This window comes from Oncorhynchus mykiss, chromosome 4 (assembly GCF_013265735.2).
Source record: "Oncorhynchus mykiss isolate Arlee chromosome 4, USDA_OmykA_1.1, whole genome shotgun sequence".
Taxonomy (NCBI): domain Eukaryota; kingdom Metazoa; phylum Chordata; class Actinopteri; order Salmoniformes; family Salmonidae; genus Oncorhynchus; species Oncorhynchus mykiss.
In genome coordinates this window covers 15,525,389-15,541,982 of record NC_048568.1, presented here as the reverse complement: position 1 = coordinate 15,541,982, position 16,594 = coordinate 15,525,389, and the positions used below count along the sequence as shown (strand labels likewise).

At 45.1% G+C, this 16,594-nt stretch overlaps 1 protein-coding gene across 13 annotated transcripts in view; it reads right to left on the bottom strand.

The window, feature by feature from the left end:
- Window positions 1-16,594, bottom strand: part of lama2 (laminin, alpha 2) — a 140,415-nt gene that overhangs the window by 48,229 nt on the left and 75,592 nt on the right. For 10 of the 13 annotated variants that reach the window (XM_036975718.1, XM_036975723.1, XM_036975720.1 and 7 more), the window contains 9 exons: window positions 12,911-13,122; window positions 11,285-11,391; window positions 10,712-10,975; window positions 8,133-8,313; window positions 7,767-7,903; window positions 7,134-7,370; window positions 5,344-5,487; window positions 2,825-3,001; window positions 2,141-2,326 (listed from right to left, as the gene is read on the bottom strand). In XM_036975718.1, the coding sequence (XP_036831613.1) occupies window positions 2,141-2,326; window positions 2,825-3,001; window positions 5,344-5,487; window positions 7,134-7,370; window positions 7,767-7,903; window positions 8,133-8,313; window positions 10,712-10,975; window positions 11,285-11,391; window positions 12,911-13,122 (1,645 nt within the window). The remainder of the gene's footprint in view (window positions 1-2,140; window positions 2,327-2,824; window positions 3,002-5,343; window positions 5,488-7,133; window positions 7,371-7,766; window positions 7,904-8,132; window positions 8,314-10,711; window positions 10,976-11,284; window positions 11,392-12,910; window positions 13,123-16,594) is intronic. The other 3 variants (XM_036975726.1, XM_036975727.1, XM_036975730.1) reach the window with 1 other exon arrangement.

The window sequence follows — 16,594 nt, the reverse complement described above, 5'->3', positions numbered from 1 at the left end:
TTCTCTAAGGCGGCTCATTTCATTCCCCTTGCTAAGCTTCCTTCTGCTAAAGAGACGGCACAAATCATCATCGAGAATGTTTTCAGAATTCATGGCCTTCCGTCAGACGTCGTTTCGGACAGAGGTCCGCAATTCACGTCTCAATTTTGGAGGGAGTTTTGTCGTTTGATTGGGGCTTCCGTCAGTCTCTCTTCCGGCTTTCACCCCCAGTCTAACGGTCAAGCAGAACGGGCCAATCAGACTATTGGTCGCATCTTACGCAGTCTTTCTTTTCGCAACCCTGCGTCTTGGTCAGAACAGCTCCCCTGGGCAGAATACGCCCACAACTCGCTTCCTTCGTCTGCAACCGGGCTATCTCCTTTTCAGAGTAGCCTCGGGTACCAGCCTCCGCTGTTCTCATCTCAGTTCGCCGAGTCCAGCGTCCCCTCCGCTCAGGCTTTTGTCCAACGTTGCGAGCGCACCTGGAAGAGGGTCAGGTCTGCACTTTGCCGTTATAGGACGCAGACTGTGAGGGCTGCTAATAAACGTAGAACTAAGAGTCCTAGATATTGTCGCGGTCAGAGAGTTTGGCTCTCCACTCAGAACCTTCCCCTTAAGACGGCGTCTCGCAAGTTGACCCCGCGGTTCATTGGTCCGTTCCGTATTTCTCGGGTCATTAATCCTGTCGCAGTGCGACTTCTTCTTCCGCGATACCTTCGTCGCGTCCACCCGGTCTTCCATGTCTCTTGTGTTAAGCCCGTTCTTCGCGCCCCCGCTCGTCTTCCCCCCCCCCCCCCCCCATCCTTGTCGAGGGCGCACCCATCTACAGGGTCCGCAGGATTTTGGACATGCGTCCTCGGGGCCGTGGTCACCAGTACCTTGTTGATTGGGAGGGGTACGGTCCGGAGGAGAGGAGTTGGGTTCCCTCTCGGGACGTGCTGGACCGTGCGCTGATCGAGGATTTCCTCCGTTGCCGCCAGGTTTCCTCCTCGAGTGCGCCAGGAGGCGCTCGGTGAGTGGGGGGGTACTGTCATGTTGTCTTGTCTCTGTCCTTTCCCTTCACCCTGTCTCCCTCTGCTGGTCGTGTCAGGTTACCTTTTCTCCCCTTCTTTCCCCCAGCTGTTCCCTGTCTCCTCCTAACTACCCATTCACCCCGTTCCCCACCTGTTCCCTTTTTCCCTCTGATTAGGTCCCTATATCTCCCTCTGTTTCTGCTCCTGTCCTTGTCGGATTCTTGTTTGTTTGTTTGTGTCATTCATGCCTGAACCAGACCATCGTCGTGTTACTGTAACCTTGTCCTGTCCTGTCGGAATCTGCCTGTCCGTCTGAGCCTACGTTTTGTTTTCGTCATTAAAGTAACTCTGTTTTGTTAATTCGCTTTTGGGTCCTCATTCACGCACCTTAACACACATACTGCATGACTGCAAGGTGTCCCGATATCTTTTCCAACTGTCCCGTTATCTGGTTTTAATGTCTATTCTAGAATGCCCTTCTTATCAATCAGAAACGAGAATTCAACAACGCTGTGGTATAAAGTATTTTAATTCCTAATTCTATGATCACTTCAAAGTTAATTTCTCATACAACATCTCCAGAGGTTAGAATCTAGCTTTGAAGAGTTTTTGGGACAATGTACTTGCATGGCATCCACCACAAAAGGACCACCATTTAACAACACAAGCGAGTTTCCGTGGCAAATGGATCATGACTGCATCCTTAGACATTAGGAAACTGTAACAACAAGACAAGAGACGGTCCACCATGTAAGCCTATGCCATGGGTGTTCCCAAACTAGTTTGGCCCGTGACCCCATATTTCCTCCAGTCTGATTTAGTGCCTGGTCTCGTCCAATCGGTTCTAACGACTTGTGGGCATAGCAGAGGGAAATGGTGTTTAGTGTATGTACATGTTCCAGAGTGTCTTATCGTTCAGTGATAGGGTCCTAATGTTTTGTAGCTTCAACCGTTCAAGAGCCACATTTGTAGGAAGAAAACAGAAACCGCTCTGTTTATTACAACCTCATCTGACAGCTACCGGAGGTTACTGGCGTAACCCCAGTTCTATGAGGCGCAACCTTTCTTACGCGACCCCATTTTCAAATTAGGTGACCCCACATGGGGTCGCGACCCCTAGTTTGGGAAACACTGGATTATGTCCTTACCTCTGTCATGTCGATCTCGTGCCGGGTGAGTTGTCCAATCTGCAGTCCCTGCATGTGGCGGACCATCACCTTGTCTCTGTTGGGCCCTCCCTTTATGATGACCTGGGGTTCGTAGGAGGTGCGGCCTGTCTCGTCACGCCCCTCAAAGTAGATGGCGTACTTCAGCTTGCCGCCGTAGGCTGTGATCTAAAGAGGAGAAACCAAATCCAAGTAAAGAAGCTTGTTAGTACTATTCACATCTCTGAACAGAATACAGTCAACTCCTGATTAGTGCAAGTTAGAAAGTATTTCAAAGCAGTATTGTTCACCAGGTCTCAATTCAAATACATTTATTGTCACTCCGGATATGTGCATGGGTTTGGGTTCAGTGTAAGCATAGTCTATACGTAAAGCAGTCCCGAGCAACTACATACAGTATATTTTTTAATGACATTTTTTATTTTACCTTTCTTTAACTAGGCAGGTCAGTTAAAGAACAAATTCTTATTTTCAATGACGGCCTAGGAACAGTGGGTTAACTGCCTTGTTCAGGGGCAGAACGACATATTTTTACCTTGTCAGCTCGGGGATTCGATCTTGCAACCTTTCGGTTATTAGTCCAACGCTCTAACCACTATAAGGATTAAATTGTACACCTGTTATCAACTTGGGGTTTAAATAACATCGAGATGAGGGTGCTCTCACCATGGAACCATGGAATTGTTCAGGCAGTCTCCAGTAGTAGAGTTCGGTCAGCTTCTGGGTGACCAGGTCAGCATTAGCGATGATCTCTGGGTGCTGGAAGGTCACTCCGCTTGTGGTCTCTTGCAGGTTGGCTTTGTCCACTAGGGGCAGCTTGGTCTGCTCTGGTTTCAGGGACAGCTACAGCAGCACAGACACAACAAACAAACAGCATCACTTATTGGCCTTAATGTCACACAAAATACACAGATAACGGGTTGTATTTGGGAAGCTCTGTCCCAAGGGTTTAAATGGCCTATGTTGCGAGAGAGCGATGCAAGTGTTTTTCAAAAGGAAAACAGCCTCTGTGACATTGGACAACTGTATTCTCCAATAACACACCAGGACTCAGCCTCTCACATAGTTGTAGATTAAAATGCATTTCACATCCTGAGGGCAGGCCAGAGATGTGTTTAATTGGGCAAGTAGAACATGCATATATTTAAGAAGCCACTTCTCTACAGTAGACTATGCTTCTGAGGCCCCTGTTTTAAATTTGCCCTCCCTTCCCATCTAAATATCCAGCAAATGGCTCACTAAAGGCTCCAGGGGGGCCAGGCTGTGCCCCTCACCTCACCATGCAATCTCATGACTCACTGACTTAGAGAGAATCTCCTGACTTCCAATGAATGAGGGAGAGGATTCTCAACTGTCTGTCTTTTTTCTCTCTTCATCTTAAAGCAAACAAATTTAGATTAACTTTGGGACGGCAACCTTTATTTAATTTGTTTGTCGTTTCCATTTATATGAAAGAAGGGTCCCTCTTCCGATGTCCTCAGCCGCGGTCTCCATGGACACAGCGGATGGAGGGTTATCAGGTCTGAGGCGCTCTGGCAGAAAATCCTTATTAAAAACAAACAGGGAAGCTGCAGCTCCCAGCCTCTGCCTGCTCCAAGCCCCCAATAAACCCTCTCCCACCCACTGTACGAGGCTATAATATATATTATCCTTCTGTTTGTGCTTGGTCCCCCTGGTTCTCACTACGTTCCATAAATTACAGGGAAATAAGATGGAGAGTAAATACCTGGTTGGGAATGAATCAATGGAGGAGAACCACTTTCATGAAATTAATATTTACCCTGTTTCCCATAAAATCATATAGCTGTGTTGTGGCATTTCTCTCTAGACTATTTCAGTACTTGTGGTTGCACATACAGTAAGTTGTAAAGTGTAATCGGACTAATTCATGTTTGTTAACTGTTGCATGAGAACAAATTTTGTTTTATCATAGCCCATATTAAGTAGCCTATATCAAGAAAGCATAGAACAGTGGCCACCAACCTTTTCTGTGCCGAGACCCCTTTCTGAGTGAAAAAGCAGGCCATTTAAACATGACTTTAAAAAAAACGTACGCCTACGCAACATTAACCTATTAAAACACTTCCGTAGCAATGAGGTTTATGCAGTAGGCTGTAGGCTCAATACATCACTGCATATTGGCTATCCTTGAATTGCCCTGCCAATGGTGTTCTTCTCAGACCATTTTAAAATGATATTTTCAAACGGAAGGTATATGATCACACTGGTAATATATAATTTGTTATAGGCCTATTACTTGTGAGCCATAAATTTAAATCGTTAGCATTAGTATTTATTTTATTTTATTGTGATGGTCAGTCTCAGCGGATGGAGGGAGGGAGAGCGCGAGGGAGGGAGAGGCGGCCTCTCACTGTTCATCAGCTCTTCCTCCTCCTGCTGACTGACCAAAAATGGGACAGTCTTCCAGCTGACGGGTGAAACTCGATCGCATTTAATTTATTTCTGAAATACGCTACTCTTTTTTTGAGAGACGCAAGTCGCTAACAACAACGCAAATATATTGACACACTTTGCAGCGCGAGTGGAAAGGGACAGGGCGTTTCACGGCTTATAAAAGTTTTGAGTGAAGTGTTGACAGTGCTGAATAAAAATGTGAATATTAAATCATTCAGAAAACAGCAGCAGTCTCTCTGTAAGTCATGTTTTTGTTTAGTTTTGAAATCTCACACAGTAGAGTCCGCAAACAAATTCTCAGTGGGCTTGTGAAAGCTGCAGACACGGTGATCTGAGCTATCTAGTTAGCCAGTGGTAGGCCTATAAATTGACTTTGCTCTCCGGGTCCGCCGGGTAGACGGGAACAGTTTGCCTACCCGGCGCGCAGGGAAGCTGAATCAATTGCACCTACCTCAAACAGCGCGAAACGAATAAGAAAATAGGAAAGGAAGGCTTTATCATTTGGCCTTTTACAGAAATAAATGGCCATCGAGTAGGAAAGCCTTGGAGATCTACCGGTTGGTGACCACTGGCATAGAACATTATTCATATTATATGTGTTTGTCTGTGTGTGCGTGTTGCGTGATGTGAGTGGGTGCACTCGCAGTTGCTGTATGTTTGTGTATGAATACAGTACCTGTGTGTGGGTGGACTTGCATATGATGGGGAATACATGTGTAGACGTGTGCTGCGTGTGGATTTCTGTCACGTTTCTTCATGACTTGACTTACCCACATGCGGATGAGGCCCTGTGCCTCAGTACAGGTGCTGGACATACCAAAGCAGTAACACTGACTGCAGCCTAGTGGGTTGCTTGTGCTCAGGCCGAAAGTCCTCGACTTACACTGGTCACACTTCAGACCCTGTATATTCACCTGGGGACCGAACACTCAGGAATTAAGACACAGTCCAAGTCCAAAATGGCTGATGACCAATATTGTCCACACACACAAAAAAATGACGTTTTCAGTAAAGTATACATAAGAACAAATATAAAATCAATCTGAACAGATTTTCAAAGATAATATAGGCCTAGAGAGATATTTGATTTAAGACAGAGCCAAGCTATAAATAACAGTGGCGGAAAAAGTCATATCTCTTGTGCTCTTCGCCTATTCTGCTCTGGACTGATCAAAGAAGGTGATATTCACAAGAATCCAAAGGCAGCCATGTGTGTAGATACAGTAGGTGCATGTCAAAGGGGCTACTGTGCATGTGTACCACAGTGACATGTGTCTGAGAAGGAATGATAAGGGGCACACCCCCGCGTACAGCAGACACACACAGTGACAGCCCTGATAACAGTGCATCACACCAAAAAACACTATTTCATATGGAACTTTTCCCTTCTATTTCATCTGATGCTTTTCCCTAGCTAATACACTCCCAAAGCATCCAGAACTGAGAAGCAGCATTCATAACAGACATTGGTTGTGCCATGAACTACATATTAACGCTTTGTTTAAACACCAGTCTGTGGGTTTGACTTGAAGGAGGATGCTAAGGATGCCAGGAATTCCATTGCCATGGCTTCATGGAACACACAGAGCCACGCCACCCCATCACCGTGTCCATCACCCCTCCAGTCACTCTCCATCACTAACATCCCTACACCCATCAACCTCTTATCTCTATCCTTCCATCCCAGTAGTCTAAAATAAACATCCAGCGAGGGAAGACGCACACACACACAACAGTACAACAAGAGACCCAACAACAACAATCATCTCTTCTGCATGTGTCACCTTACTTCAGAGTAGAAAGTGGCTTTTTACTGGGTCTCTCTCTCTCTCTCTCTCTCTCTCTCGATCTCTCTCTCTCTCTCTGTGTGTGTGTTAATGAGAGTCATCACCTCTCATAGGTGGCCCCTATGTGACAGCCTGTCACAATGTCACAGCACTGTCACTGTGAGGCACGGAGCCGGGGATGGCGACGCCTGCCTGCCTGCCTGGCGCTAGCTAATCTGAATGCCTTCCCCCCACGTCAGGTCTATTTCCATCTCACACTTCCTCCCCCACACAGACGCTACCCTGCCTGCCTGGGTTTTGTTTGCCTGGCTCCGGGTTTGTTCGATGCTGGCAACCAGGCAGAGGATGGCGACAGGCCCCTATGCTGAGCCCAGATAGGGAAGGTACGGAGAGCTAGAGTGCTGCTGTTGAAACACAGGCTATATGGAGCAATCTGCCTTAGTCATTCTAATGGGACATTTCCAGGTAGTTGCAGTGAGGCTTAGAAAATACAGGCCTAGTTATGCTATGTAACTCCAAGTTTAAAATGTGAAACTGGCAGTGAAAGCTACTTGGATTAAGTCAGTGCTGGCTAGACATCAGGGAGGTGCCAGGAGAGCTGGCTTTGGTTTCTTTTGGGAGAATTTCATTGTAGTTTCTTGTCATCACTTATTTGGAGAGGTCTGATGCAATCACTTGACACAGCATCCTGTGATGAATATTCCAGAAGAGAATAGTAGAGTATATAGATAGTAAATAGAGTAGACCACAATCAACTGATGGTTGTGGGTTACCTTGCAGCTGCATTGTCCAGTCCTGTCTGCACAGGCGCACACATCCTGGTCTGCATCACAGGTCTGGCTGTCTGAACCTGCCACGTTGCATTTGCAGGAAATGCATTGTGGGAAGTCCCGGTAGCCCAGCTTACACTCGCTGCACTTCTCTCCCTGGAACTGGTCCCGGCACATGCAGCAGCCGGTGTTGGGGTTACACTGCTGCGTCACTGAGCCCACCTGGTTACAGCCACAGGCCTGTGGAGGAGATGGTCAACTATTCATAATCAATGTACCATTATATTAATCAATACCCAGTCACAAAGGGTTAATCCATCGGCTTCACATAGTACACATTCCACAGACCTTCCACAAAAGCGGGTTAAAACATTGGCTGCAAAATTAATTATACAATTATGCATATCGTCACAGCAGTAATCCCATGATGTGTTTCTCCATGAAATCTCAAAGCACTTCTGTGCAGTTTTAATTTCTATTTTGTGAATGTTCCGTACTATAAAAGTTGAAGTTATTTTGCTAAACCTTTTTAATGAGCATTTTTTATCAACAAAAGAATAGGCCTAACTCCAGGAAAGAGCCAGACAGGACTAGTTTGGAGGGGAGTGGCGTGAGATGAGGTGAAGTAAGGTGTACCTTGCAGCCCGCCATGATATCATGACCCCAGTGATTGGGGGCACATTTGTCACATCTCTCCCCCACGGTGTTGGGAGGGCAGACGCACTGTCCTGTGTTGGCGTCGCAATTATTTCCCACATGGGCACACTGGCACGCTGGGAAAGAGGCAGGAAAAACAAACTCCACTCAAAACAACAGAATAGGCTCAGCACCACAACTTTCCATTAAACCTGGAAGAGAGTAAATACCCTTTTTGGTTTGAGGTCATCCAGCATTTAACATCAAGGAAAGCGGTAATCAAATCTAAATAAGATGTATTCATGTTTTATATTGACCAAAAGTTCTCTGCAGACATCAATCAGTTAGATGGCAGTCAGTTCTTACGTGCGCAGCCACCCTCCTGGAAGTTGAAGTGTCCCGGAGCGCATCGGTCACACTTGGGCCCAGTGACACCAGGCTGGCACCGGCACTGGCCCGACTCGTCACAGTCAAAGGACTTGGACCCAAAGGAGTTACAGTTGCAGGGGGCACAGACTCCAGCGGACTGAATGCCGTAAGTCTGGGGCTGGGAGACAGCACAGAGATACTGAGGTCATTCAGGGACTCCAGAGAGCTGTCATAGACAGACATAGGGTGCTATTACCACAGCAAACAGGTACAGCACACAGTGACACACCGCAAACACTGTAAAACACACAGCTCAATACTTCAGACTAAGTTTTCAAGAACACACAGCATTCAATTACGTCTCTGCACGAGAAAACATGATTTGAACCGTAGTAACAATAGTAACAGTTCAATTGATGGTGAGGATATACAACATATTAGAAGTCCAAAACATAATCTAATATAAACTCATTTCTCCGTGCGTCGGGCAGAGGAAATGCCCATGTCTCACTATAAATGCAGCAACATGTGGTGAATAAGTAAATGGGAATTGTAGCTATAGAAGGCGAGGCGACGGGGAAAGGAGGCAGCCAGAGACAGATGGTTCGATATGAATCTGATTATATGAGGAGCCAACAGCTCCTGCCTGGCTGGCAATCTGCATTATTCTCCCTTCAACAGGAAGGAATGGTGACGGTGGTAGGTAGCACACATCCCTGGGCCTCTCCCCCAGACTACCCCCCCCCCCCCCCCCCCCCCTCCGGGGAGCTCTCTCTGGGGGTGCTGGGTGTCCTGGTGGGATGCTTCCACCAACCCATGTGGATCCAGCTGTCTCGGAGGCGGGAGTGGAAATGGATGGCTGATTGATTGACAGAGAGCGGTTAGCGCCTGAGCAGCAACCAGGTGTTGTGTTAGGGATGACTGACGTCTGTGTGTGAGAAGTGCCTGCTTACTCTTGTCAGCACAGCTAAAGAAAAATGTGTGTATATGTAGCGTGTTTGTGTGTAGCGTGGTTGTGTGTAGCGTGGTTGTGTGTAGCGTGGTTGTGTGTAATTTGGTTGGGTATAGCGTGGTTCCAGCCTGGTGTGTTAGCGTTGCACACAATATGAGCGAAGTAGGCAATCATTGCCTTGGCTAATTCTCACTTGAAACCTCATTTTTGTGTTTAGTAGGTTAAATTACACATTCGGTTAACATAATATACCATAGTGATCTGTTCTTGCAATTTGTAGTCTATGACATTTCAGATTTACATATGATAATTTTTCACTAAGTAGTTTGGAGCAAACTACTTTTTATCAAAGTAACTTAAGGTAAGTAAACCATGTTTTCCTTAAGGGTAGCTTTTGTGTGTCTTTAGTGTGAAGTAATTGGTAGCTTGGTACACAATATTTTCAGAGTAGCTTCCCGAACACTGCCACTGACCAAGGTGAAAAAACTGAACTTTTAAATAAGAGTTCAATTAAGATGAATGCTGTAAGAAAGGCTGAATAAGTAACTATCACAACGTAAAGGGCCGGCTTGATAAGTGGGCAATATTATAGAACAACAACTTATGAAGAGATCTCACATCAATTGAAGGGTCTAGTGGGGGCTGGATATTTCCAAGAATCCGCAATCACCTCTTTACAATGTAGATTACTATCTGACTTAATCACACTGTGCATTATATTTTTCTTCAACGCCTCAAGGATTTACAATTACATCTAGCTGCACAGTACAAACGTAGGATCTTAATTGGATCACTCTTTTGCTGCTGAGAATTGCATTCCTGTACCTGCAGAAAATGCAGATGAGCTTTGTGATTTACACAAATTCACTAAAAACCTGCACTAACACACAATTATATTAATAGTATTTCACTTTTCATGTTATGGACTAAACGTTCAAATCCTGTTGCTGAAGGATTATTTTGCTGCGACAATATGGGTCAAATTAAGATCCTACATCTGTATATCTAAAGAATTCTGTTCTGCACCTATACCTTATCTGCAACCAGTATATGGATATTTACATATGGTACATAATAGTTCATATAAGTACAATTCTAGCTCAATTAAAATATGCATTAGTATGTGCAGCCTGTATCACACAAGGCTACTCAGTGACAGGTCCAGGTGAAACCTGAGCAGAAAGCAGAGGCTAAGAAGAGTGGAGCACCAGGCTGTTTCACATACAGTCATTAAGGTCAGAGGCTTACTGCTGACCAGGCAATGTGTCATGTCAGCTCAGGTCAGGTTAGAGTCATGCTGTGGTCCAGCCAGTACACATCAGATCTGTTCTGTTCGGAAGATGGTGAGTGGTCAGTTGTGGTCGGTCAGAGAAGGCCTATATGGTCAGGTTTGAAGTGGGGTCAGGTTGCAGTCACATATAGTCAGGGTCTGGGATGGACATGTTCGTCGTGGCTAGGTGAGGCAAAATTATAACTATGGACCCTGTGGGTTGGTTGGTGGGTGAATGGGTGGTCGGCGGATGGGTTGGTGGGTGGGTGGGTGGTTGGCTGGGCAGGCTTGGGATGCATCACAGCACACTAACACACTAAAACACTCAGTGCTGCAAATCTTTACTGTCTTTACCGCTGTGGTGCGGTAGGCTGCCCTGGGACAGCCCCCAGAGCGGGACGAGCCCCAGCGCTGGACCTGCTGCAGCCGGACCCTCTCTATTGGCCTGCGCGTCTCCCGACGCTCATAACCCTGGCGACCCAGGTCGCAGCGATGGCCCACGAAGCCGGGCTTACAGATACAACGTCCCTCCAGGTCGCAGCGCTGGGACATGGCCCCTGTACGGCTGCAGGAGCACGGCTTACACACCTGCTCCTCTGCATCCCACCAACAATTGGGCTTCATTCACCAGGAGCAGTGAGGGGCAGGAAGTTAGTTATCTGTGAATGTCTGAGGTACTGAGTATAAATGAGGTCGTCACCCTAAAACTTTGGGAAATATTTAGATGACAATATATTTGTGAAACCAAACACCGGAGTGAAAAATTGGTTCAACTTCAGACATTACTAATCAACAGTATCTGACGCAGTAACTGATTTGAAATGTCCCCATAGATTGTCCACCTTTTTATGGGTATCCCAATGATAAAATGACATAGTGACCGAATTGACAAGATTCGGAATGACAACTGATACTTTGGTGACCTACCATGCACTCGTCACACTGCCGTCCCACCACATGCTGCTTGCATGGGCATTGCCCATTCTCCTGGTGGCAGACCTCCGACACAGAGCCATTGTTGTGACACTGGCAATCTGTAGACCAATGAGAGGGGTGGGGAGGAGAAGAGGGGAGGAGGGGATATCAGTTGAAAGAATCAGATTTAGAATAACAAGGATCAGTCTAAGTTCAGCCCCAACAAGGCCCTCTCAGATAAGGGTATGTACTGTACAGTACAACTATATCCTCTTGTTCTCTTCGGTCCTATTGCTGTGCAGTACTACTGTCTATTGTCATCAACTCATACAGAGTACGCAAATCCAACCGCTTTCAGATTGCTAGACACAGGAACACATTTGCATTGTATAACCGGCTCATTATTTACTTTAAAAAGTCCCAGTGATCTGCAAGAGAAAACACAGGCACAGATGGTTTCCTATAGGACTGGTTGGAGGGGACATTTGCTTTTTTTCTGTCTTTGTACTGTGCTCAGTCGCCCACATAAGGTTTAAAAATGCCTGCATTTATTCAATGTTTAACAGGTTGGAATGAGTATGAGTTGTAAGACTCCCTTTCTCATCCTGACAGCATGGAGTCCAGATGGGATCTAAAGTGGGTCAAGTTTTTAATTCGGGCTGTCTGAGAGAAAGAGAGAAGTCGGGTTGATGGTTTCATGGCACACTGAAACCAGCAACAAGATTACACTGTGCGTCAGCCACATTAAGTTGCAGAGATCTGTGACAATGATCATCAACTTGTTTTCCCTGCCACCGTGATAGCATGGGCAATTTCCATCAACGACGGCCCTGTTTCTGCATTCCTAATGCTGATTACTCCTTGTCCGCCCAAAATGCCCCAACACCACAATACTCAGTTAGGACAGCCAGACTAAGTCAGCGAAAATGGACTTCTTCTCACCAACCTACTTTTTTCGTTCGACAGATTTCATTCAAACGGAAGTAGTGCGCTTGCCTTTTATCACTGCAGATGAAGGCAGCTATTCCATTCTATTGTAGAAGTCTATAGAGGCATTAGCTGCATGTTTAACTATTGTGCTTTCCCAGTCTATAGTCTTAATGTACTGTCAATCACTACCAATACCTCGATCATTTCTTTGTCGTCTTTATCGCAGCTGTATATCAAGAGTTATAAATCAGGAATTAATTTGGCTATGAGCCGTGATAAGCTGTAATGCATTTTTAATTATCTTGGCATCATCGTCCAATGGGTCGTTTTGGTAAACTGAGACTAATTAGTTATCTTCATCCAAACATTGTCAACGTCGCAGACTGTACAGCTGAGAACAGAGAGGCAGATGAATGATAAACTTTTATGGGGTGAGCATTGAAGTTTGCAAGTCAACACAGGTTGTTTATGTGGATTTACACAGACAGTCACCATCTGCACACATTCTCATATTCTCAAAGCCAAACATTTTCAAAGACACCGCCACATCTGGCATGCAGGCTGTCTGTCAGGCAGGCAGGCAGACAGGCAGACAGGCAGCGCTCGCATAACATTACAGCAACACTCCACTCTTCAAAGGAGACTCAGACAGGGACAGGGGCTTTAACGTACTGCAGGCTCTGATACTCATGCACTTCTTATACTCACGTTGGCAGTTTTTGGCCTTGATGGCGTCCCCGTAGAACCCCTCGGCACAGGTGTCGCAGGTGGTTCCCCCGTAGCCATCCCGACACCTCAGACAGGAGCCGGTGATGGGGTCGCAGCTCCGCGGTGAGGCCAGGTCCAGGTTACCGTTACACTGGCAGGGCTGGCACGAGCCTCCCTTAACCGTCGGCTGACCAAAGTAGCCATTCGAGCACCTACAGTGACCAGAGAGGAAGAGGGAAATCATGACTCATGGCTAGGGTCCTGAGTCTGGGCAAGTTTTTTTCTTTCCTGACCTTGTGTCCTGACCAGGAATAACCGCAGTCCCTAGTTACAATATAGCCCTATCATGACTAATTTGAGCAGGAAGGAGTGAGGGTATGGTATGTAGTGGACTGAATGATCACTGCTCAGCTATGAAGAGAATGTGTTTCCCATGAGGGGAGTCACAGTACAAATGACAGAAATGGACATATGGTCACTGTGCCTCTGTTCTTTTTCAAGTCACTAGAAGGCTAAATGTCTCAGTGAAACTGGATAAAAAGCGATCACACCCAGCATGCACAGCTGTGTATCACGGACACTTCAGTGTTTCACTAAAATTACTTCAACGATGAAACTGGCTTCAATTATGAAATTGCCTTTTCAAACATGAACACTTAGTTTGTGCATAATTCACATATTCAGTGGGAACAATAAGTGGGCAGTGGACTATATCATTGGCAGTCAAAACACAGAGAAAGAATCTGAAAAGGCAAACGCGCGAAGCCACAGAAAATATCGCTACTCCCCCTATCTGCACTGTCCTCCCCCTTATCTGCACTGTCCTGCTTTTCCCGCCATATATCTCCTCAGAAGCGAGTCGTGTTCTGCCCTGATAAAGATATACATTCTAGTGCCTTCTTGTTAAATGGTTGCTACAATTCTTATCTCCACACAGCCCTTCTACTGCATGATAGCAAATGGGAAAAGTAATCATTCCATATCATGCACAGCGGATTCCTTTAGTCGCCGGAGACTTATTAATTTAATATGTTATTGCTTCTGACTGTCTTATGTGAGAAGGAGCCATTGGCGTGGAACAGTGAGTACGTGTCTGTAATTTAATTTCAACCATCAAGCGGGTGTCTTGGGGAGGAGACAGCACTAATGCAGATATCATGACCAAACATGCTAAATGTAAATAAGTACAAATTATTGAATCACTTTACTTTGGAAACTGAAAAGAAAGAGCCTCCACCCGTAACATCCTATCCCATTTCCCCAACCACACCCATCCAACATGTCTCCATCCAACCACAACCACCCTTCACCCCCCCCCCCCCCCAAACATCCAAGGTTGCTTTTACATCCATCCCCCTCTTAATAACACCCAAAGTATATATATATATTATGAAAATAGGTAAATACTGTATATATAGTTTGTATGTGTTAAGCGTTCTAGATTGTATATTTGTATACTGAACAAAAATATGAAAAATTCAAAATATTTTACTGATTTACAGTTCATTTAAGGAAAAATAAAGCGGACCTAATCTACTGATGTCGCATGACTGGGAATACAGTCATGTTGTGCGTTCTCAATGGTCATTCGGGTGCTTTCGTAAATTCACACTGGCTATCTACTCCGATTTCAGAGCACTCTCACCTGAGTGTACCAGAGCGCAGAATAATGAATTTACAAGCGCTCAACGCCCGTTGAATATGGCCGGTGTCAGTAAACGTTGGCAAAAAGTGTAATTAAATTGTTTCCAGCAGTACAGTTACAGTCAACAATGCTCTGGTTAACACGAAAACTGCCTAACCAGCTCTGCTAGGGTGAGTAAAATGGTCAGAGTGGTCTTATTTATGTCTGGAAGTAGCTAGCAAGCTAGCCAACGTTAGCTTGGGTGCTTAACTGCAGTTGTAAGGCCAGAACGCCCAAATCAACCCTACTCCTCGGCTCGAACGTCCTGTGTGCGCTCCGAGAGCAAAACGGTCTGTTTACAAATTTACAAACGGACAATTTGACAACACTCATAAATGCAGCCACTCCAGATTGAATTTAAGAACACACCCAAAGTCGAAAAATCTCTAACTTGTAGTTTGTAATGCTAACTAGCTAGCAAGAGGTTGCATAGCAACAGCATCAACTTCCAGTAGAGAAGGCAAATACACTCAACTGAAAGTTTGGTTGCACTACAATTAGGGTGTGGAAATGTTATGCCCCTTAGATATTAATTTAGAATCCTCCAATCTACTTATGCTGTAGCATACTCTCGAGCGTCACGCTGTACAGCACCATATTTCCCATTCCATCCTAACGGAAACCCTGAGGGTTTTGTTTTTCTTGGAATAGAAACACCATAATATTAATACAATTAATTAAGCCAAATTTCTAAAAAATCAATCTCATATACTATGTTATGTTAAAAAAAAAAAAAAAATCTCTGGTAATGCCAATATGGAAGACTATCAAATGCTTCTCAAAGATGCCCTTTGTTGGTCAAACTAGCATAAACTTGCATTAACAAAAAATGGCTGACAATTAGATAACGTGCCACAGAATGCTGCAGCAGCCTGCAAGGTGTGCTGCAGTATGACGCAACTTTTAAAGGAGGAACCACTGTATGCATCTGTTGGTCACAGATACCTTAAAAAAAGGTAGAGGCGTGGATCAGAAAACCAGACAGTATCTGGTGTGACCACCATTCGCCTCATGCAGCGCGACACATCTCCTTTGCATAGAGTTGATCAGGTTGTTGATTGTGGCCTGTGAAATGTTGTTCCACTCCTCTTCAATGGCTGTGTGAAGTTGCTGGATATTGGTTATTGTACATGTTGATCCAGAGCACCCAAAAGTATTTGTTACATTTTGAATACAGAGCAGGACAGGAAAATGGTTAAACTCACACACTGATCAAGAGGTCATCTCTACTGCCTCTGATCTGGCGGACTCACTAAACACAAATGCTTCGTTTGTAAATTATGTCTGCGTGTTGTAGTGTGCCCCTGGCTATCTGTAAATCAAATTAAAATTAAATTGTTCCACCTGGTTGGCTTAATATAAGCAATTTGAAATGTTTTATACTTTATACTTTTATACTTTTACTTTTGATACTTAAGTATATTTAAAACCAAATACTTTTACTTTTGACAATTGGGTACTTTTCCACCACTGTATTTTTGTTCAGTGTATGTGTTGGGCTTTAGCTGAGATTATTCTTTAGAGTCAAGTACATTTGTCCAGGCCTCAATTGTTCCTTGACGAGCACCATTCATTCTCGAGGTCGACAATTCTAATGTTATAACATCTAATAATAACTGCACCCATTGGCAAATTGCGAGAGAGTGAGGTGATTGCCATCTAAGAGCCAGCATATTTTTTTGCGGCAATGCTGCCTGCCAGCTACAATGATCTCTGATTGATTGAGAGACTCAAGAAACTGTCATTATCCCTATTCCCACTACAAGGTAAGGAGAGTCTGAGGAGCCGGGTGACGAAAGAGAATTCTACTTTTCAATTCACAGTATGGCATTGCCTTACCTTTCGTTGAGGCTGGCAAAACAACATTTTTGGTCCGCAGCTCAAATTGACCATAAATATCACAGTAGCCACTAGACAGTAAGCACAAACTATTCAACAAAAACATATTACACTATTGAATAACGCAGCCAAACCATATGGCACTCTTGAATAATGCAACA